At 37.5% G+C, this 22,912-nt stretch overlaps 2 protein-coding genes across 3 annotated transcripts; one reads left to right on the forward strand and one right to left on the reverse strand.

The window, feature by feature from the left end:
- The first annotated feature begins 580 nt into the window (after positions 1–580).
- LOC135118617 (inner centromere protein A-like) lies at positions 581–19,113 on the forward strand. Of its 2 annotated transcripts, none has more exons than XM_064041084.1 (21): positions 581–774; positions 941–1,055; positions 1,908–2,137; positions 4,796–4,910; positions 5,352–5,480; positions 5,858–5,971; positions 6,416–6,522; positions 6,848–6,905; positions 7,127–7,181; positions 7,839–8,124; positions 8,465–8,570; positions 9,076–9,184; positions 9,651–9,735; positions 9,964–10,077; positions 10,690–10,871; positions 11,389–11,542; positions 12,180–12,319; positions 12,766–12,860; positions 13,407–13,552; positions 14,101–14,292; positions 16,165–19,113. In XM_064041084.1, the coding sequence occupies exons 1-20, from the start codon at positions 694–696 to the stop codon at positions 14,284–14,286; spliced, it is 2,607 nt and encodes an 868-aa protein (XP_063897154.1). In that variant the 5' UTR covers positions 581–693; the 3' UTR covers positions 14,287–14,292; positions 16,165–19,113. The 2 variants fall into 2 exon arrangements, with proteins under 2 accessions (XP_063897154.1, XP_063897155.1); XM_064041085.1 differs by having other exon boundaries at positions 9,967–10,077.
- LOC110382102 (ATP synthase subunit gamma, mitochondrial) lies at positions 18,661–22,633 on the reverse strand. The gene is made up of 7 exons (XM_064041086.1): positions 22,473–22,633; positions 22,114–22,284; positions 21,298–21,376; positions 20,919–20,976; positions 20,420–20,577; positions 19,796–19,960; positions 18,661–19,437 (listed from the first exon to the last, which is right to left on the reverse strand). Exons 2-7 carry the CDS (start codon positions 22,272–22,274, stop codon positions 19,171–19,173), a joined length of 888 nt encoding a protein of 295 aa, XP_063897156.1. The 5' UTR covers positions 22,275–22,284; positions 22,473–22,633; the 3' UTR covers positions 18,661–19,170.
- Between the last annotated feature and the right edge of the window lie 279 nt (positions 22,634–22,912).

Genomic DNA, 22,912 nt, shown 5'->3' on the forward strand with positions numbered 1-22,912 from the left:
TTTTGACTTCAATATTTGCATTCTTATATTGTTTGCTTTTATTGCATTTTCAGATGGTATTTTTGGATCTGGCAACAATAATTCAAAAATTACAACAGCTACGCCATCTACAAACAAATGGGCCAATTTTACACTGTTTACAAATAAAACTAATGAAAGTGGAAATATTTAAAGATCATCTCAGTAAAACTGTTTTTCTACATTGAAAGCACTTCAACAACACTTTGATAAAGTTTTCAGAAACTTTTACTGCCTGATAAAAGGCGTTGTTAATGATTACTCCATAATTCGTTAATCCTATTTTAATAAAGGTCATTGCAGTATAGTTCGTATTTTCTTATCATTTCTAACCATAGCTGACGGACTGGTGACCCTTGTAAAATAGAACGTATTCAGATTTATTAAAAAAATATAACTAAATCTTTTTAGATCTTTTACGAGAATATTTTAATATTTGTTCGAAATATACACATAATTTAAATAAAGAAAATAAAATAAAAACTTAAAAAACATTGTCACAATAAAATATTATAATTTTAGTGTATCCGAACGCAACGCAACGGCTGCTGAGTGTTTTTTCCGGAATGTTGGCCACCCGTCTTTTCAATTTCAAACGGTTTTCGATCGTGTAGTGTTTTATGGCGTTTGTCAAATTAACTAAACTTTTCGAAAAGTGGAGTTTATATCACAGTTATGTCTATTTTTAACGAATTGATGACAAAAATCAATGCAATATCTGACGATATTGTAAAAAACTTTAATAATGACTTACAGGTAACAAGGGTTTATAGATAAAAAGTGGTTTTAGTGCTACTAGGAATCTGTTACCTTCAAATCGAATTCATTAATGTGTTTATTGTTATTTCTACATCTGAAGTGTGTTGTTTCTGTTGATTAGTGTGTGATACAGTGTGAAAGTTATAAATGTTGTGATTTACAGGCCGCGTTCGATTCTCTTGCTAAATTCGAAGAGGAATTTCATAATGGACGGAGAAAGGCGCGGGAGAAAGCATCTAAAGATATTACCCCTATGACGACCGTTCACGAGGATGAAGGTAAAGCTTTCAACAATAATTTAAAGTTTACTTTATATGTACAGTGTTGTAAAATGCTGTTAATGTCCCATGAAGTCACATTTCCTGGTAATAACAGCCTAAAAAGTTGTCGCTTCTTTATCAAACTGTAGGAGCAAATCGCTTTGTAAGAGATGTAAAGCGACGCTACATATTTACATTCAGTTATCTGTTTCATACTTATTAGATTTTTGATACAATGTGTTCTGGATATTATCTATTGAATACATGTTACACAAGTATAATGAATATAAGGATAAATAGTGTTTGATAAGCAATGCCCCACTTAAAACAAAGATCTTTCCAATATTGCATGCTTAGAATTATCAATCAGGTGTATATTATCTGGGTAAAAGGCTGTCCTTTAACTTTACCTAGGTTAAAACTACATCAATGTACAATTTCTATGTCAGCCCTTGAAACAACAAACTTACATTTAAAGGGAGTTAAACTACTTATAAATTGAGAATCATACATATTTATGGATTATTTACGTTACCTATAATGTTAATTACTGTTTTGAGTAAAATTTTTGTTAAGTTAAATGTTAAAGTGATATCATGTTAGGTTTTTTTCTTCTCTATTATGCAATGGATGTTTAATTGACCTCTTGGTCATACATTTTGTGTATAGATCCCGTTTGACTGGCCTCAGCAGATACATTTATGAGGTATTGTTGGACAAACAAATAAACAAGTGACAAGAATTTTTAACCGTAGTTGGCTAAATTAAGAAGGGGTAATACTTATAAACATAATTTATTCTACATTAATAAGAAATGTTATCCTCGAACATTCTATAACACAATCTTAGAAATAACCTTAAAAATTCTAGACGAATCAACAAAATCATTGGACACCGACAACACAAAACGCAGATCCAGCACAAAATCTACCACCGACCTCACAGTGGGACGTAGCTCCTCAGAAAGTAACCCTGAGAAGCCTCAACGGGCTTCTAAGAAACGCAGCAAACACGAAGTGGATGACATGTTGAGCCCCGAACAGGATAAGAGACAGAAACGCAACGCTTCTGTTAAGGCACAGAGTATTATTAGTAAACAGGTAGTCATTCATCATAGTTCACTAACTCTTATCTCAAATATGTTTTGGAGTAAGCTCTTTTACTACATTATTTATTTATTATTACATACCATTGTATCTATCATACCTACAAGGGCGGATCCAGCTTCGGCGCCAGGGGGGGGTCACACAGTCGTGGTCAAGTCACAAAAAATATATTGTAGCATATACTTCTTTTAATATTAAAAGTAGTAGTATAAATACAATAAGCGCGATCGTAGCGAGCTCGAAATTTTTACGAAAGTTAAGAAAAGTGTTCTCATGTAGAAAATGGCCCGAGCAGAGTGAGCGCAATTTCTCGTATATATAGTAGACACACGTGCTAAACAAAAAGCGCGAGAGAAGCGAGCGCGAAAATTTTAGTTCTGTCGAGGACTAAGGTTAAAAAAGTGTTTTTATGTAGAAAATGGTCCGAGCTGAGCGAACGTGATTTCTTGGACATAACCAGAGACGCGAAATTGAAAAAAGCGCGAGCGAAGCGAGCGCGAAAAATTTTTTTCAGTTCGGGAACTAAAAGTAGATGAAAACGCTTTCTTGCTAATAACAAATATACAGCACAAATACAAGAAAGCGCGATCACAGCAAGCGCGAGAATTTTTTCAGGTTGAAGACTAACGTTTGAAAAGTATTGTGTACGCAGAAAAGGCCGCGTACGTTTTTTATTGCAGCAACAGTAAAACATTTTCTGTGAAAACTTCAATTGTCTTACTATTGGTAAGGGTTCATGAGATCAGGGCCGTCTCTAGCTCATGTAGCGCCTGGGTGCAATCATCACCCAAGCGCCACCTATGTATCTATTGAAAGATTTTGAGTAGTACATACTGATCGAAATACTTTACGCGGAATATAAATAAGAACGTTCGAACGAAAGTCACTTTTTTTGGTAGGTTGGACTTAAAAAAATGTTTCCAAATCATTGTAGGCTCAAACTGTTGGCCAGATTTAAGTTATGAAAGTTAAGATAGGACAACGTAGGTTATTGTAAAAATGAGCGCGAGCGAAGCGAGCGCGCAAATGTTTTTAATTTTGGGATACAAAAAGTTCATAAGTTTTAAAAAGCGCTAAAGTAACAAGCAGTCGGAAGCGCAAACTATTTTACTTCATCGAGGCAAAGTATATATAATATTGCGCGAGCGAAGCGAGCGCGAAATTTTTTAAATCATTTGTTTGAAGACTCACAAATCGGACTGGGAATTACGTACAAATAAAAAGGAACCGTGATTAGAGCGAGTGCCATTTGTGTTCGTTGATTCGGTGCGTCAATAAAAATAATAAACCAATCAGAAATACAGCACAGACATAGCCATTTACTCGCGAGCGTAGCGACCTAGAATTTTTTCACTTATTTGGAGGATGTTAAAAGTTAAAAATAATCAAAATGATCAATCAATGACCTATTCACTCGGAATAAAAATTATCTTATACTTATAACAAAAACATCGTGTTTAACCATTTCAATTATTGGTCCTCTTAGGTCCTGAACCTGGCCCAGGGGGGGGTCATGACCTTGTGACCTACCCCCTGGATCCGCCGTTGCATACCTACCATTAGTAACGTTTCTTGTGGCTATGTAATATAGCAGAAAATGATTTGTTCATATTTAAGACAATCCATATGCATTTGTGTCTATAAAAGGGTTCCCGATTTTTTATTGAATTTGTACAAAGATAATAAATTAAAAATGCGTTATTGACATGGAGCTCATAAAATCTTTATTCTGATAATATCCGGGGTGTCCTGCGTGAGCGACGAACGCGACGCGACGCGACGCCACACGACGCGACGTAATGCGACGCGTTGCTATACGCGACAGATGTCCTACGTGATTTTGGTCATTACTTCTCAAATCATGGAGAAGTTGTGTTACAATTTTGCTTGAAAGTTCATATTTAAAGTACAGACAGCAACAATCTTCCAACTTGTTTGTACCATTAAACGATTTCTTTAATATTTATGTTTTTTTTTGTCCCACAACAATCAACGCTTCTGAATAGTTCGCGGTGTCGCGTCTGGTCGCCCTCAAAACAAGTACGCGTTACGTCGCGTCTCGCCGCAGACTGTCACATAGGCCGCATGTAGGGAATTCCTTTGAGTTGATCGCGTTCGTCGCGTTCGCAGCGTCGCGTCGCGTCGCGTTCGTCGCTCACGCAGGACACCGCGTTATATTGCAGCCTACTTACTTGATTGACTTGATTAAAATAGCTGTTCATTTAAACTGTGTTTGATGCGAAAACTGGTGAGAGATTCAATTGAGTTCTTCAGACAATTATCAATTTATGGTTGTCCTACCGCGTACATGGTGACACACATTTGTATTTAATTTGTAACATGTTTGTACTTTAAAAGAGACTGTGACCCATGTGTTTATTTCGGCATTTCTTCTCAGGGATCAGTCAGTTAGGAAATGCCGATCTCAGCGTTCTTAAAATGACTTGTAAAAGTGATGTAATGTCCAACTGGCAAAATAAAACATTCCATTTCATTTCCTAGAAGCAGCTCATGTTTAGCGGTAGAGTTATCAGCTACACAGATTGATTGATTGGCCAAACATGCCATAAATTTCATATAGTTAGCGTATAGCCTATTAATGCTCTATATGCTTGTAGGTGTAGCCCTATTAATGCTATAACCCTCTTGTAGGTGAACGTAAACTTATCGGCAAAGCTTCGTCGCGAGGATACAGAGAAGACATCAAAAGGTCGACGGCGTAAGGAAGATGACAAAGAAAACTCGGAACCACTGCTCAATATACAAAGTATGTCAATTTATGAATATTTTTCCAAAGAGTACATTCGTGCAATACAAATTTTCGCCAGGAGTTTCAACCATTCCAATGCAGAACATTTCCTGGGAACTTTGTTATTGTACCCCAATGAAGAGTTGAAGTTATATTACTGTCAAGTTTCATCTAAATCTGCTCAGCCAAATGCATGTAATAAAGTAACAAACATATACATACACAAACTTTAGAATTTAGTGTGACTACTTCCATCTATGTCCATGTCTGCTATCATTTCAATCAGTTCATCCATCTTTGTGAAAGTGTAACAAAGACCCATTTACTTATTATACCATCACCTTTATCACCGTTTAGATCAAAATGGAAAGACTATTCCATGATCCCTATTTCACTCAAATCCTCCTAAGTAAATATTCCACTCAGATAAACATATCTATAAACTATTTAATTTTTCAGTCAAACAAGAGAAGATCTCATTACCACCAGAACCGATGGATGCGGAAACTTTGCCAATTGAAGCTGAGATATTAGTTAAGAAGGAAGTTGATGATCTTGCTATGCCTCCACCAGCCATGCCTGTGCCCCGTAAGTGTTAATAAGAGACTGATTAATAATTAAACTAATTATCTATTTATTCAAGCATCCTGATGGAAATAAATAAATAAATAATGTCGGGACACAGTGCCGCCTGTGTGTTTGTAGTATAATCCAATTAGTTATTATGTTAAGGAACTAGATTTTTTTCTCATATTTGTGACCAGCTGTTTCCCGCAGTTTCACCCGCTTTCTTGGGAACTACTTCTCGTACCTGGTTAAATTAAAGCCTGATACTCGGCCCAGGGATGTAATGGATGCCCAGGGATGATAGAATTTATCTATCGAATTTTTTCAAGCCTTTGCAATAAAAATTTAAAAACGCTCTCTATAATATACTTCTTAAATATGTAACTCTGTATACTCAGGGCCACGTAAAGCAGCTGCCAAAGAGAAGGCGGATGACAGCAGCGAGGAGTCTGCAGGCAAGAAGAGGAGCACCCGGAGCAGGAAGCAGACCAACGATAGTGTAGCACCACCCGGTTAGTGTTGAAGTAGTTTGGTATTAAAACAAGTTTATTAAAAACTAGCCGTTTTCCTTTGTATTCACCCGCGTTCTGTGGGAACTTCTGTCCATACCAGGATAAAATAGCCACTCGGGGGGGGGGTGTGCTGATTTCCAACACTGAAAAAATTTTCTAAGAGTTTAGCTTACAAACTTAACAACACAAAAGGGTTTCTTTTTTATTTTATTTGATAACAGTGACACACAGATGTCCTACAAAGAATCTTAACGTTTAATTCTGAATCCACCTCCACCCAGATACAGGTTTCCGCCTAATTCATGATGTTAGGTCAATACTTTCGGGCCTTTTTTAATAGGTAACTACCTACTAAAATTGCATTGTTGATGTGTACTTATATAATTTTCATGGTTTGAAATGAACCTTTTTTCCTATTAATAATAGCGTATGTAACTAACACAGTGGCATCCACGCGGTCGACTCGCGCCAGCTCCCGCTCGACGCGACAGCTCGACGCTGACGAGCTGCCGCCGCCCGACGCCCGCCCCAAGCGGACACGGGCTAAAAAGGTAACATACAAATACAAAAATTAAGTTATATTACACCAATAGAAAATTTAGAACAGGAAAACTATTTTTTTTTACATAAGTACAATATATTTAAAGGAGTAAGAAGCAATGAAAATGTAATTTAAAGCAAGTTAAACTGTCTTTAGTTTTGACACAAGATATGCTTCATCTCCTTCTATAGTTCCAAAGTCATGAACACATTTTTACAGATTTCCCAAAAAGAAGTAATTGTTCAATTCAAGCCCAAGGACTTTTTACTGTTTTCAGTTCAAGTTGTTTCAAGTTCAAGTATCATTAAAATAATATGTAATTATTTAATAAACAGAAAGTATCAGAGACGCCGGAACCAGAGAAAGCGGCCACAGCACAAGAAAGTGCTCCAGGTATGTACAAACATTAATAACATCAATCTTCTTCCGAGCCTTGTTCCCTAACTATGTTCGTGTCGGCTTCCAGTCTAACCGGATTCAGCTGAGTACCAGTGCTTTACAAGGAGCGACTGCCTATCTGACCTAATCAACCCAGTTACTCGGAGACATAAATAACATCAATACAGCTATTTAATTCCTCAGTACTTGATAATCAAACAATATTTCTGTTGTAGCTTCACCGGCTGAAAAACCTCGGCCCAAAAGAACTAGACGAGGGCAGAAAGCTACGTAAGTATTGATAAATTTTTACTAATATTATAAAGATAAAAGTTTGTTTGCTTGAAATCCCTAACTTCAGAAAGTATATTCTTCCAGCGATTTCAATCGCTTCCCGTATAGTTATCGGCACGGACATGGAGCCCTGACCTTCACCTTATGTATACAGTGAAGAAGCGATTTATTGGTTTATTGCCTTATGTGTACAGTGCGCAAAGCGATCCCCACTCTTTCGCCGAGAGCCCAATATCCGTGCCGATAACTGTAGGAAACTATTACCCTATTAACCTGGATATAAATAATCCTCTTACTTATAGATTAGTTAATCAGTAGTTCCTGAGATCAGCGTATCCACGGAAACAAACAAACTCTGCAGCTCTTTAATATTATTCCTATAGATTAGACTTATAGTTATCGACACGAATCTTGAGCTCTGACCTACATCTGCGCAGAAGTGATTTATTAGCAAAGAACCAATCCCGAGTGACGACTACGACGCGATGCGCTGCGGGCCAATCACCGCTTTAGCCCCCGCGCCTCACTTCATACCATAAAAGGGACCTAATAAAATTACTTCTGCGCAGATGAAGGTCAGAGCTCAAGATTCGTGCCGATAACTATACTACATTGTAAGAACATAAATATAGTCATTTATTCCTATATTTACAGAGAGAAACAAGAAGAGCAACCAGAAGAAAAGCATACAGAAATCGCCCCACCACCCACAATTTCACCGAAAGAAGAAAGACTATCAAACCACGATGTTTCCTCCCCTATATTACAAAAGGAAATTACTAAGAAAGGCAAAAAGAACCCTATTGTTGAGGTCACAAGGCTGAATTTAGATGAAACTGATGCAGAAACTATGAAAGTTGGCAATGTAGGGGATATGGATAAAACTGTCGTTATACCCAATGGTGTTTATAATCATGCACCTCTTACGCCTAAGAATGTGGTAAGTGGGATTTCAAAGTGCATTTTGTGATTTTGTAGTGATAAATGATTGTTAAAAGTATTTGAAAAGTCTTTAGTTATAATGTAGGTAACAAAATGACTAACGACGATTTCTTTGTTTTGATATACATAAAATATATGCGTGATTTATAAAAAATATATTTAAAATTTACATTTCAATTTATTTGCTTTAGACTTGATGAAAGCTTGTCTGAAAGCCAGATATTCTTTATCAGCCATTTTTAATTATATTTTAGTAGTTCCAGTATGTTAGTTCTATAGTAAAAAGTTATGTTATTATTAGATAAAACTAATATTTTGAATTTTTATTAATATTTTAGCGCAATATGAACGAAACTGTAGTTATAGAAGCAGCGAGCAGAGAAACTATGGTGATAGAAAAACCACAAAATGCTATTATGGATGCTACAGTTGTACTTGATAAAGGTAAACGATTTAAATTAATTTTTTAAACTGTTATTTTTATATTCTTTAATCATCCTGTTTTAGAATTTATAAGACACTGGCTTCCATGTTCCATGGGAGTTTACCTACTCCGCAAACATGGATAAAAATTTACCTGTAGCCTTCCTTTGAATTTTTGAAATCTTACAGGAATGATTGATGACGAAATCAGAACCAAATCAAAAAGCTTATATTCAACTAGCTTCTGTCAGCGGTTTCACCCGTATCCCGTAGGAACCACGGCACGAACCCGGATAAAAAGTAGCCTATAGCCTTCCTCGATAAATGGGCTATCTAACACTGAAATAATTTTTCAAATCGGTCCAGTAGTTCTTGAGATTAGCGCGTTCAAACAAACTCTTCAGCTTTATAATATTAGTATAGATGTGGGCTGAAAAACAGCACTTTTTGAATTAAACCAGCCTTCAAAACGCGCACCCTTCACCTACGATTAAGAAAGTAAATACTAACTAATGTTGTATTTCAGATCCCAAACCAGTGAATTTAACAGATGATAACTCGTTGCTGACGGATGACGACGACTCGCAGGAAATTCACACGCCGCCCAAACAAGCGCTGCCGATAATACAACCCACGTAAGTTATTATGTACAAGAATTTCATACAAATCAAAATTATATTAAGTCATTTGTTCAATGGAGCCTGAAAATCAGCATATTTTAAAGATCAAGTGCACCACTTCCTATGTGTTTCTGATGGGAATACGAAATGATATACCTACACATAGATTGTATTTAGATTTTTAATTGTAAAAAGTAAACTGACACTAACAGCAGAAATAATAATTTTATAATTTAAAATTCATGAAAAACAAACAATTTATTATTTAGATATATAGATAGAATATTCTTTATTGTACACCAAAACAAACATAGAAAAGGACATTACAAACAAGTACGTGTGAGTACAATAGGCGGTCTTATCGCTCAAGAGCAATCTCTTACAGACAACCTTTGGTTGGAGTCGATTTTAAATAGATAGATTACGGGTAGTAGGCGTACAAATAATGAATGTACTTTATAATTAACTTTTCATTTAACAGATCTGCAGTAAAAGAGAAAGTGCAACAATTCGAAGAATTAGCTTCCAGAGTAACCAGGACGAAAACAAGAGCTATGGCGAAAAAGGTACATACTTTAATTTTCTATAGTTCGTTCAAAACTTAAAAGTTTAAGTTGGTTTCAAAAAGAGAGGTGTTACAAGTATATATTGTATGTGTATATATTTGCACCACAAGTCTTAACGGATAAACCGATTTGAATGCGGTTTTGAGTTGAAAGCAGGTGTGCTGGCTCTTTTAAAGTTGCCAATATAGATGCCTCTATGATTTTGATAAATATGTTATTTATGGTTAGCAGGAAGAGGAACCAGAAACTCACACTCCTCCCGACAAGATAGTGAAACCGGTACTGTCTGCTGAAACTCTCACCAAGATGAATAGCATGATCTTCAATGGGAAACCACCACAGGTATGGTTTTAAGTCTGTTTTTTTTTTTTTATAATGTAAAAATATGATCATCCCCTGTAATTATTATCATGAGGCGACATAATAAATAGTGAGCCAAGTGGCGTTTGTATTAGAAAATGCTAAGGAAGTGCGCTTAAGAAGTTATATAATTTTAAAGCCACCAAGGCCACCATAGGGGTCCGTTCAAACAGACCGGGTCGGAGAGCATCGGCACGAATTTTTCTTTTCACACAGATCGGAGCCGAGCATTCTCAATGACAAAAGCAGTGCATATGCAAAAGTAAACCTTACTTCAAATACTAAGTACTCGATTTTCAACGTGTTAAGAATTTGCTTTGCTCTCCGAGCCGCTCTGTCTGAACAGACCCTAGATCTTTCGAAAAATCACACAGCAAAAACTGTTGTCCTTAAGGTTTATTTTTAGAATTTAAAGTTTCACATTTATTCAAATAACTTCACAGCTGTGTTGTAGTTGGCTGCATTGGGCTTCACGATAGTTAAAGTCGTTGATTAATGATTATACGAAAGCTAAACTGCAAAAGTATACAACAAAATTGGAGCTTTATATTTATCTATAATAAACTACAATTCAACCCCTTTTAAACCCCACAGATATCAAGTTCAGCCACAAAACCCCGGGCTAACATAGTAACATCGACCAAGACTATGATTCCGTCGTCCACATCCAAGCTGAGCGGCATCTCCCGCGCCGCGGAGGAGTTGAAGCGCGAGAGAGAAGATGCACGGAAGAAGAAAGAAGCCATGTTGGAGGCTAAGAGGGAGTTGCAGAAGAAGTGAGTAGTAGTTAAATCTCCCTAGATATCTAGTTCAGCCACGAAATCTCGAGGTAACATGGTAAGAGCCACCAAGAATATGATCTTGTCGTCCACGTCCAAGCTGAGCGGCACCTCCCGGCATGTTCGAGTTTAGTTGTAGAAGAAGTCACAGTTATAGGAAACTTTCAGTATTCCATACATTGTGATTCAAAACAATTGTAATTAAGTACTTCGCTATAGTTTGATATTTTGTAATTCTTATCTTGAACATTTTCAATGCAGCAGATATAGCGTACATTTTAAGTCACGTTTATAGAACTTGTGTACTTTACGGAAGCAGTACAATTGCGTTTTGAACTTCGACATTCTGAAGTTCAGGTCATGAAAACTATATGATAATCTGCTTAAGTTTTTAAATTATTCACCCATAGAGAAACTGGCGTGTAGTCATTTTAAGTCATATGATTACATTAGAATTTAGGCTTTGCACGTTTTTTTTAGATTATTATTCTCTAAAAACCTATTTTTTCTCTAGAAAACGCGAAGAGAAGATGGCAGCGGCGGCGGCAGCCCGCGAGGCTGCCGAGCGCGAGCGTCGCGCGGCGCTGGAGGCGGCGGCGCGGGAGCGGCAGGAGAAGCAGGCGCATGCCGACCTGGGGAAACTGGAGAGGCTCAAGGAGGTCGAACGGGTATGTCACTATATTGTTACATGAATTTACATTTACAGCTTTTAATAGCGATTTCACCCGTGTCCGTGGGAACTTCTGCACAAGCCTGGATAATAAGTAGCCTATAGCCTTGCTCGATAAATGGGGTACCTAACTCTGAAAGATTTTTTCAAATCGGATCAGTAGATCCCAAAATTAGCGCGTTCAAGTAAACAAAAAAACTCTTCAGCGTTATAACATTGGTATAGATAACATGTATGTACATAGGAAGCGTACATAAAAAAATAAATAGGAGAATTACATAAAGAAACATAATTCGAAAGTGAAGGGGTAGTATTTAGTATACAGGGAAAGCACTTATTAAGGGGTTATATAATCCTGCCGTGGCTACGGGATTGTTCGAAAGAGTTACCACAGCCCTAGTACATAAAAGGCCTACGACGGAACGGAACACCACGGTTTTTAGTCAATAAGAGTCTGACATACGTAGAAAGAGTACATAAGTGAAATGAGAGTTTAATTACAAAATTTACAGAAAGAATGCTTTAGATAGCACACAAAAATACGTAATTTTACCATTCGAAGTACCGTTTCTCACTCGTATTTTTCCTTCAATAATGTATTTTCAAATATCCCAACAACTTTATTTCACTTCTAGAAAAAGCAAGAGCTAGCCCGTAAAGTGGCAGAAACAGAAGAGAGGAGACGGGCGGAGGAGCAGGCTCGACAGCAGAGACTGGCGGAGGAGCAGCGCCGAGCTGACGACGCCAGGAGGAAGCAGCTAGAGGAGGCCGCCGCGTAAGTGTTATTGTAATGTTTAAAAATATACCCAAAATCAATTATTCAAACTTGGCTGCAAAACAGCACTTTTTGAACGTCAAAAATTTACAAAAGACAGCTCCCACTCTTGACCACTTCCTTTGTGTTGCTGAGAAGTGGCGCACAAACTACTCAGCAACACGTCTGTCTGTAGTTTGGAAAAACCTTTCATGAATGTTTCATAAATTCATTGGTATACTGGCAGTAACAGTCATAAACGTGGGTCAAAAAGACCTAAATCTGTGTTTGATTGAATCTCACAAAAAATATCTTGTTTTCATAATCAATTTTTTCGCGAGAGTCGAGTTAAGCGTGTCAGCTCTCCCTACAATTTAATTCTCGATTCTGAAAAAATCGCTACAGTAATTTCTGTTTAATAATCTAGTAATTTCTAGTTGAGATCTTAATAAAGATGTATGTTGCAGAATGAAGAAAGAAGCGGCGTTTATGGCGAAAGAAATAGAGAAGAGACAGAAGGAGTATATAGAGAAACAGAAAATGAAGAGAATGGAAGACAAATGTAAGTGTCATTGTTTTATGAGTCAGTATTAACAAGTAATAACAACTAAAATGTCCCCTCACTTGGTTTTGTGTCCAATGTCATTAAAATATTATTTTCCCAAGTCTTATAAGAAGTCACCTTCGATTAGAGACTAGTCATACATAGAAACTGTAGAAGGTGTTGTCATGTAAATTGTTAACTACTTTTCACATGACACTCTAATTGAGGGTTTGTACCATTCATCTATAACTATGGATCAATTTGCACCAATAATTTATAACGTTAACCAGCCGTGTACTTGCCGCCCATTGGTCAAATCGAAGATTTGAGACAGCTGAAAATGCTTCAGTTATCGTTATGTAAATTTGAGTTATGGTAAGAGCCATCGTCCCTAAATGCTACTCAGTAATGGTCTTTGCTAAAATTCCACGTCACGAGAAAACTGTGACTAGGGCTTAACGGGTGCTTAAATTTTCACTCGATAGGATGAATAACACGGTATATCGTGAGGAAGTCGAAGTTTTTATGGCAATTTTTTACTTAGAATTAATATTTTTGTTACAGCCCACACCCCACTAAAGCTAGGCACAGCAGGTTGGCACGGCTCAGCTTTATCTCCCGTGTACATGGCGGATGGCTTCCAGTACCTCAACTCTGATGAGGACGAGGAGCCCGCCGAGAGGCCCATTCCTGAGTGGAGTACGTCTAAAGTAAGTCATCATCATCATCAGGCTTTTGGTAATCCCACTGCTGGGCTGCGGCCTCCTCTCACACAGAGATGGATTGAGCGTTAATCACCACGCTTGTTCAATGCGGGATGGTGATGTCAGACTTTATAGTCCAGGTTTCCTCAAGATTTTTTCCTTGGTACGTAAGTCTGCACCTTTTTAGGTTTGTAAGGGTTGGTTTCACTGGTTACATGTGAAGACCCCTAAACCGTGTTGCAATATGTTTTCGTTATTTTGTATATTTTCTCATGGTTATTTTTTATTTGGAGTTGGCCACAAGTAACATAAATGGAACTTTATTTAGATACTTACCTAATAATTTCATCACGGGTTGGACGAGGATTTCTTACTATATTGTACAGATCAGTGAAAGAAGTGTTAAATTTTAAGGATATCCATTCATTATATCTTGGTCCTACTTCTAAGGCTACAAATTATAAGTAACATAGCGACTTGAGCACGATTCAACCTTATGTACCAAGGTCTTGTTAACTTTTCTTACATTCACACCATTTAACTTCTGTCCACAGGCCCGTAAAACCCAGCTATCAATCCAGAGCCTGGTTCAACCCTCGCACGTGGACCGCCTGTTCAGCGTCCGCGTGCACAGCCCCGACCTGCGCGATATCTTCCCCAACATCGAGCGAGCCAGGCTCAAGCGGACGTCTTCTGCTGTGTGGCGTACGCCGGAGAGACTGCCGGCGTTAGCTGAGTGATAGCATGTATGTACAGGCTAGGGCTTCCAATCCCGCAATACCGAGATCTCGGTATTCCGGGATCCCGCATCTTTTTTTAGTCCCGAGTGCTGCGGGATTAAGTGTGCGGGATCCTGCTTGATTTGCGGGACTGTAAAGAAACATCGGACACCGGAGGGTCAATGGGGAAATATCTCACATTTACATAATATAATTCTTTAAAAGGAATTCCACCGACTAGTGTGAAAGCCGAAAGAGCATTCTCTGCTGCTGGCTATATTGGCTCTAAAATACGCTGCAGTTTGGCAGACGACACTTTAGATATGCTATGTTTTCTTCGCAAACATTTCCAATTGAATGATAAAAAAAATATGAAAGAAACTAAATAATTATCATTCAGCTGAAACTATTTTTTTCTATTGTACTTAATTGTATTTTTATATTTGATCTCAGTAATTGAAGTGTAATTTGATTGATTTCATTTAACGTTAATCAAAGTGAAATTACGTTGATTTAATTTGATTAGTTTATTGTTTTATTTGCCTCACATAATATTTTTCATAATTATATGCGGGATCCCGCCAATACCGAGATCCCGCGGGATTTGAATTCCAACTCCCGCCAATACCGGGATCGAGCATGGGGTGCGGGATTGGAAGCCCTAGTACAGGCGAGAAATGTTATTTAATTTAGGCCTTTACTAGCACTAAAAATATAAATAACTTTGATTCTATTTACCCATACCAAAAGTAGGATCCAATAGAGAGGAACGGGTAAGAAAGTTCATGGTAGTGTCCAACATCGAGCGTACTAGACCCTGCCATGTTCCTTCTTTAACCCTTTATGTATAGTTATCGGCACGGATATTGAGCCCTGACCTTCACCTGCGCAGAAGCGATTTATTGGTTTATTGCCTTAAGTGTACAGTGCGCAAAGCGATCCCCACTCTTCCGCCGGAGCTCAATATCCGTGCCGGTAACTATACCAGGACCGCGGTGACTCTTGAAAAATCCCACAGCTAGTGGGCCAAGAAATAACATACCGATCCTGATATCAAAATCGCTGTCACCTTTAGCGACTGAACTTGACTTATCTTCAAAATCACAAGGGTAACAATTGGTAGCAACTAAAGACAGCTGGTAAAAATTGGGTAGCAACTGTATAATATGTATTTCGAAGGAATATATGAATAGTGACAGCAATTCTGATACAGTCGCTACCAGCGATGCATTTTTAGACTGCCTTAAAGGGCTTATTACACTTGACTAAATTCAGTCGTCTAAATGATTCAGTCACTAAATTCAGTCAAATGTAATCGCATTTAGGAAGGTAGGTTTCATTAAATTATTTAGAAACCTAATTAGACGACTGAATTCAGTAAAGTGTAATAAGCCCTTTAGGCAGTTGTCCCACCAAAGACGAGAAAACGACTAACTATCGGCTATTTTCTCGCTCAAGAAACGTACAATAGATATACTTTCCGTGTGAATAAAAGAGATGCATATACAAATAGTTGATCGCTGACTGTTCACACAGCCGGCGAGCACTCGCTTCACTAGTTTGTCGCTGAGCGACAAAAGCTATGAAAGGTAAAACTCGCTCGGCGACACTCGCCAAGCGTTTAGAACTCACGCCGAGAGAGCAACCAGTGGTCATTTCTCTACAGTGCGTATCTAGCGAGCGAGTGATGCGAGTAATCGCCCGCCTAACTCGCGCACTCGCTTATAGCCGAGCTACACAAATATCGGAACTACGCACTCGCTCCCCGCGTCTCGCTAACTCGTTTCTAGTTCTAGCTCTACTCGTTACTCGTTAATCGTTGCCGGTGAGACAAGTGCCTTAGCCACAAATTGTTTTTATTTCAGAAATATAAATGGTATATCTATTACTCTCTTTCAGATCTCAATGGCTGTGTGAATAATATATCCATTGGCAGGCGTGGCCGCGTCTTGTACATAGTGTAGCTGATTACAATACATTAGTGTGGTCACTTGAGTGCGTTAGAGAACTAGTGTTGTACAACACGAATCGTATATCGATATGTATGTATTGTCGACATTTTTCTTATAGGGAAGTATGTACTGTTGGGGTCAGTTCAAAGTAGCATAAATAAAAATCGAGCTGCGTTTGCACCTGTCTCCTATAAGAACTACTCTAGCCGTTTCACCGCGGTTTCTCCCGAGTCCCGTGGAAACTACTGCCCATAGCGGGATAAAATATAGCCTACTAACTTCCGCTCGCGTCTAGTTCGGTTATATCGTGTTTCCAAGAGAACTCTCGAAAAGTCCGGGATAAAAACTATCCTGTTCTTTCTCAAGGTCAACTCTATCTCTGTACCAAATTTTATTAAAATGATTCAGTGGTTTAGACGTGAAAGCGTAACAGACAGATAGACAGACAGACTTCGCATTTATACTTAATACTATTAGTAGGGATGTAACTCGGGAAGAGTAACCTTCCAACAACAAAATAATTTTTCAAATCAGTTCAGTAGTTTCGGGGCCTTTTGGGTGTACAAACAAACAAAAAATCCTCATGATAGGTTATTTTAATAACAAAGCGAGACAATACCTACACTACTATAGTAACGTTAATATAGATCAATAATTATAATATATTAAGTTACTTGTTATCCAATGTTTATGTTAGGACGTGTTTGAATATATTTCTTAGTATTTAGCCATGTTTCTCTGAGATCTGAGATTTTTTGAGAATTTGTCAGTTTTGAAGCATTTTGCATGCCATGGTTATGTTCATTAATTAGAATTTTTAATTATGAGGAAATATTATGTAAATGAAGTATTTGTTATTGAGAACAATTCTGTGTATTCTACTGAGAAAAACGCATTGGAGAATCTCTATGTGCAAGGGCTAATTATATGTATAATGAATTAATTAAACGTAACATATTGTGTTCCAACTTAGGGATGATTTATATTCACACGGCCCGGCCTAATATAAATCATCCCTTAATGGGATACTTCTAAAAAAGGTTTGGTTTGCATGGAGATTGCAGAAAATCTCTGAGAACACTCCATTTGTGTAGACACTTCACTTGAGGTAAGTAAACTATCTTGATACGACTTTTCATACAAATACATATTAAACAAATAAACATCATCCTCAGAGGCTTTTCCTAACTATGTTGGGGTCGGCTTCCAGTCTCACCGGATTCAGCTGAGTACCAGTGCTTTACATATTAAACAAATAAACACACTGTTTAAAGTAATGATTCGCTTGATTAAGTAACTGTACTTAGGGGCTCCCGGACAATACTGCGATGCGATGTCGCAACACAGTTGTGGGAGCCCTAAATAGATTTTTAGCTGCATTTTATTTCTTTAAAAGTAAGTTTTTAAATAAGAAGTCGTGACAAGATTGTTTATCTTTCGATAACTGCCTCAGAAGGAGTATAGTTAACTCTATTGCAAGTTTTTGATTTTTTTCTTGTATCTAGGTATGTCGGCTCTTCCGAACACAAATTCGCTTCATATTCACAATGTATATTCTCAGATTACCATTATTTATTGCTGTTTACACGCACGTATGTTACGTACGTTTAGCAAAAGATAACAAATTCCTGAAAATGTATTTATTTAATAGGTATCTTATAATAATGGCTCATATTATGTGACCTCTATTTTACGTTTAGCCTTGCGATCAAGATGAGAATAGGTTCTTTTTGAATAAGCTGAGGATAATTTTGCCCCTTTTCAGCCGTTTGAATTTTGCAAATTACAATCTAAATAGGTAGGGGCAACTATTGTCACACAGATCTTGTCCGGCTTTGCTTGTTCTAAGAAAGCTACTTCTGGTGTCATGAGAGTCAAAATCTATGAACAAAATATTAAATGGCATACTTGAGTAAAGTTGAATGACAAGAACGGTAAATAATACCTCACAAAGGTTTCCTATTTTTATTTTAATCGCAAAGTAACTACGTCCGAAATCCTAAGTTCAACGGACCTACCATAAGCTCCACAAATCATCATTATTATTGTGTAAATATTTCTCTATTTTTGTTGATACCAAAATGTAGTAAATCATGTTATTTCATGCTGTGACGAGCTCACGAGTTTTAGAATAATTTTTAACGTTAAGACTGCTATTGAATTTTGATTGTAAGTTAGAATAAAAATTTACAGCGAGTATTTCATTGTTTTATTTTTTTCATCAACCTTTTTGGTTCCTAGATGATGTAACATCACACAAGTAGCAGAATGCCCGATATGTTTAAAGCAGCTATTACGATCATATTCAATTTAGACATTATTAACTTAGGAGAATCGGGGCCCCAGTCTTACCAAGAGGTATCGGTTGCCCGGGTGGTGGATTTTGACGTGTGTTTACGTGCAAAATGTAAGTAATATTACGGGGCAAAATAAATAAAAACAATTTGTTCTAAAACAGTATTTTATTGCTAACCACCACACTGTATCCTTACACAACAATATTTCACGAATACATCAGAATGGATCGAGCGAGTGTCCCACATCCCAGCGAGAGATGTTGAAGCCAGTGAAGCGATATTTGCGTGAGTTCCCGCCGAAACACAGAACACTCAGTCGGGAATGTCGGCTCTGTACGTACAAACTATTGCAAATATATGTTGAAACGGTTATACATTAAATATGTGATCAGATTCGTTCTATCGTTTTGTTGAGATCATTTTTTTTGCTGTCAAATTCAAATTTCCCGCCAAATAAGCTGTCAAAAAACATGATCGGATAAATGCCCCAAAAATTGCATTTTTTTGCAGTAGAATTCATATATTATAACACGTTTATTTTACCTAGCAAATTAACTTGGTTCATCTTTCCATATAATAAACGAATTTCACTGCAAATATAACAAAAAATCACTACAAAACCGTGTGTTATCTCAGCAAAACGACTCCGAATGCTTTTATTCAAGGGCGGCGGCACCAGAGATGATCTCAATGAGCTCCCTGGTGATGACGGCTTGACGGGTCCTGTTGAAGGTCAAGGTCAGTTTGTCGATCATCTCGCCGGCGTTCTTGGAGGCGTTGTCCATGGCCGTCATGCGGGAGGACTGCTCGGAGCAGGCGCCTTCCTTCAGAGCGTAGAACAACATGGAGGCGAGGGAGAACTCCATGTAAGACTGGATCACGTCGGCGTCCAGAGAGTCGTAGGTCGCCAGTTTAGGCGAGCTCTGGAAATTGAGATTGTTTTTTTTGTGAATTTATAGATTATAGTCGATGGTTCATGAAGAAAAATTGGTGCTGTTTTATCGGTTTAAATTACAACCTCAGCAACTTTTTCAAGAATACTTTTTATTTTTAATAATTTACGTGAAAACATCAAATTTAAGGACACCTCAATCTAACAAGAAAACTCCACATCTGTGTCTGACAGACCAAAGATCAATATTACATATCTGGGGCTCGGCTTTGAGATTTCTAAATATGTATATTCTAGTACATCAGAGGTCAATATTTTGCCCATTCTTTATTTTTATATGATCGTTTGTGGCTCCGAAATCCTCTAGAATCTATAGAAAATGTTCGTACCTCAACAGCCTTCTGGCTGAAGAGCGGCAGATCAGACTGCTGGTAGGACACGACGGAGCGGAACTTGTTGTAGATGATCTTGCCGGAGCCGAACTCGTAGTCCGACGTCAAGATGGCGCCCGCGATCTTGCACGCGTCGTTGAACGTCGGGGGGAGACGACCGATCTGTGGGGGGAATACGATGTTAATGAATGAGGTTGATTATTTAAAAATGTTACTAAAATATGTCCTAAATTCATTCCATTAAAATATGAAAAGCACTGTCTATTCATTAGATCGTGCAAGTATAAGACCAAAATTTCGCTTCTGTTTTTGAACCATAGAGAGATCCTAAACTAATTTAAAGCTTATGGTTGATTTCTGTATCCTATGTAAAAAAGTTGATCATCCACAATGAATACATTCTCCCACAGATAATCTTTACTGATTTGCCATGTTGAGCAAAGCCAAAAATCCAGAAAATCATTAGACAGAGGTATACTTGATTAGGTCTCATTTTTGGTAGTTTTACAATTTTGATCTTAAAAGTAAATAATGTAGGTGTCATAACGAGTAGTCTCATCGCGATCTCTTTGGCTGAATTGACAAAAGAAGGAAAATATATAAAAGAGACAGCTGACTGACCTCATTGCACACACTGAGGATATGCTTGCCGTACAGACGCTGCAGGATGGCGCGGGACTTGTCTCCCACACAGATGACCTTGATGTTCTCAGCACCGGGCTCCGCCAGGCGGGTGCGGATCACCTTCGAGACACCCGTGTGGACCGCGCCGCAGAGACCTGGAGAATTAAGGATATTGTAGTTTGACGTTTATAGAAGTTAGGATTGATTATTTAGTTATGCTGGTACAGAATATCCAAAAATGTCTTAAAAGGGCGTTATGAGTAAGATTTTAGTACTACATAAGTTTAACAATTTTGATGGTACAAAAAGCTATCTGTGTTGTATATCATAACCTCTGATTATGTTTTTAAAAACATTATACATGATTTTGAAAAGTTAAAGTGCTACCAAATATCTGAGAAAACAGGTTCATGAATTCAGATAGACAGGTAATTAATCAAACTTGATGAATATACAGAGAAAGTTTCTACACCATAATTATTAAATTAGAACTTACCCCTGTCGGAGGTCATGGCAATGTACAGCTCTTTTGGTTCATCCGCAGGGGGTGCAACCTGACAGAAACAGAAATATGTTGTTAACCTATTTATATTTATTAGCAGATTTTCAGTGTCCAAAAGTTACAATGTGGTCAAAGGCAAAAAGTTAAAAGTGCGAAAAATTAACACTCAAATGTGTCATCTAGTCTACTTGTTCTAGCAAACATACATTTTAGCTAGCTTAAATTTTCTAAGATGAATGCAGAATTGTAAACTTTGTGTGAAGACATAGTAGCTACGAGGCCCATAAATGTAATAGTTTTTGTTCATGATCAATTCTAAAGGAAACATGCTTTGATTGAAAATTTTAAACCTTTTATACTTGTGTGTTATTACCTCGGCCCTCTCGTAGAACTGGACAGCTCCCTCACCGTAGGGGCGAGCGGCCTTCAGCTCACGCTCAGCACGAGTGTACCTGAACACATTCACATTGTTAGTACCATGCAGTTTTGTAAAATAAACTTTAATCATATTATTTTTCATCTTTATTTTATGATACAGAAACATTTTTTGCTACCTCTTTCATGTGGTGCTACCGGTTTCCCATACTATGACAAGAGGCAGTTTACAATATCGTCCTATACATCCAACGTTTACGCCCAATGACCTCAAAAAGTTTGCTGGAAAGGATCTCACGTTACGCTTTCCGGTGTTTGAGGATATAAATTAACCCGTCATTTATCAGAATGCATGAGAACAAAATTATTGCTACTCTTCAAAGAAGGGTATTATGCCTATTTTAAATATACATAATTTGGTTTCCTACACATCAATTAAAATCTTTACCATAAAATGCTCCATATATTTTAGCATCTTGCAATGAGTTGAAAGCCCCTAAGACAACCCACTGACCAAAAAATTGCTTATCAAAATAGATCATTTGATTTTTACTATTGTAAAACATTGTAGGATACAAGTGGTTGGCAATCTTCTATTTTCATAGTATCAATGAAGTTCACAACTGCATAAAATAATTCTTAAAAACAGTAAAAAAACTAAAAAGCCCATTAACTTCCATATAAAAACTGTCACTCAATGAAGTTCACCAACCCCATTCATGAGAACATAATTTGATTACAATTGTCAGATTCGAAGGTATTCCTTTTTCAAAATTTGACTTATACCTACTCCACAGTAAGGCTAGTCACTCACTTAGCGGCTGACACCATCTTCATGGACTGGGTAATCTTCTGAATGTTCTTAACAGACTTCAGACGGATGGAAATGGCTTTCAAGGTGGCCATGTTCCTGTTCTGCTGCTGGTTGGCCACCGCCAACACTTGGCAGACACCCGGTGCTGCACGTCCTAACATTTTTACGGCTCTGAAATGTAAAACACAAATATCAGATGATCGAAATGCAGGTTATGTCCTCAGATACCAAGTTATGTAAGAGCAGTACACTAGCCGACATTGAAACACAATTTTCGTTGATTTGTTACACTTGGATTATAAGCGGTTCGTTTAATAAAAATCTTAGCGCAAAACACTAATTTAGAAATGAATACTAACTTTTCAGGGCGTTTCTTTAGCCAAATTAACCACCAGTCGACGAAAAATGTCGCTGGCTGAAACGTTTGCGGGATGACAGCAAGAAAAAATTATGAACGCGACAAAATTATCAAAAATGTGGAAATGCGTTCAAAGTTAACCATATAAAGACCTATATGGTTTTATCGATTTAAATATTTTTACTTTGCGTGTATAATTTTCAATCAATTGCCAAAGTCTGATTCACTGTATTTTCTTTGTATGGATGGAATCCGAATACTAGATTTAATTGATGATGACCCACTGCCCATATTCGCAGAAATAAATAAGTTTGAGTTTGTGTTTGATTTTAGTTATCCTTTGTGATAAAGAAAAAAACTACAGGTGAATGTTGATCATATTAAAATGTTGTAAAAATTCAATGCTCCGGCATTGATCAAAATAATATATAAAATGATTTA

Source organism: Helicoverpa armigera, chromosome 24 (assembly GCF_030705265.1).
Source record: "Helicoverpa armigera isolate CAAS_96S chromosome 24, ASM3070526v1, whole genome shotgun sequence".
NCBI classification, from domain to species: Eukaryota; Metazoa; Arthropoda; class Insecta; order Lepidoptera; family Noctuidae; genus Helicoverpa; species Helicoverpa armigera.

Coding starts and splice junctions, on each gene's coding strand:
- LOC135118617 (XM_064041084.1), top strand. CDS start 694: ATGTCTATTTTTAACGAATTGATGACAAAAATCAATGCAATATCTGAC. Junction 775..940: donor ACTTTAATAATGACTTACAG/GTAACAAGGGTT, acceptor TGTGATTTACAG/GCCGCGTTCGATTCTCTTGC. Junction 9,185..9,650: donor CTGCCGATAATACAACCCAC/GTAAGTTATTAT, acceptor TTCATTTAACAG/ATCTGCAGTAAAAGAGAAAG.
- LOC110382102 (XM_064041086.1), bottom strand. CDS start 22,274: ATGTTAGGACGTGCAGCACCGGGTGTCTGCCAAGTGTTGGCGGTGGCC. Junction 20,977..21,297: donor AGTTCTACGAGAGGGCCGAG/GTAATAACACAC, acceptor TGTTTCTGTCAG/GTTGCACCCCCTGCGGATGA. Junction 20,578..20,918: donor TGCCATGACCTCCGACAGGG/GTAAGTTCTAAT, acceptor TTAATTCTCCAG/GTCTCTGCGGCGCGGTCCAC.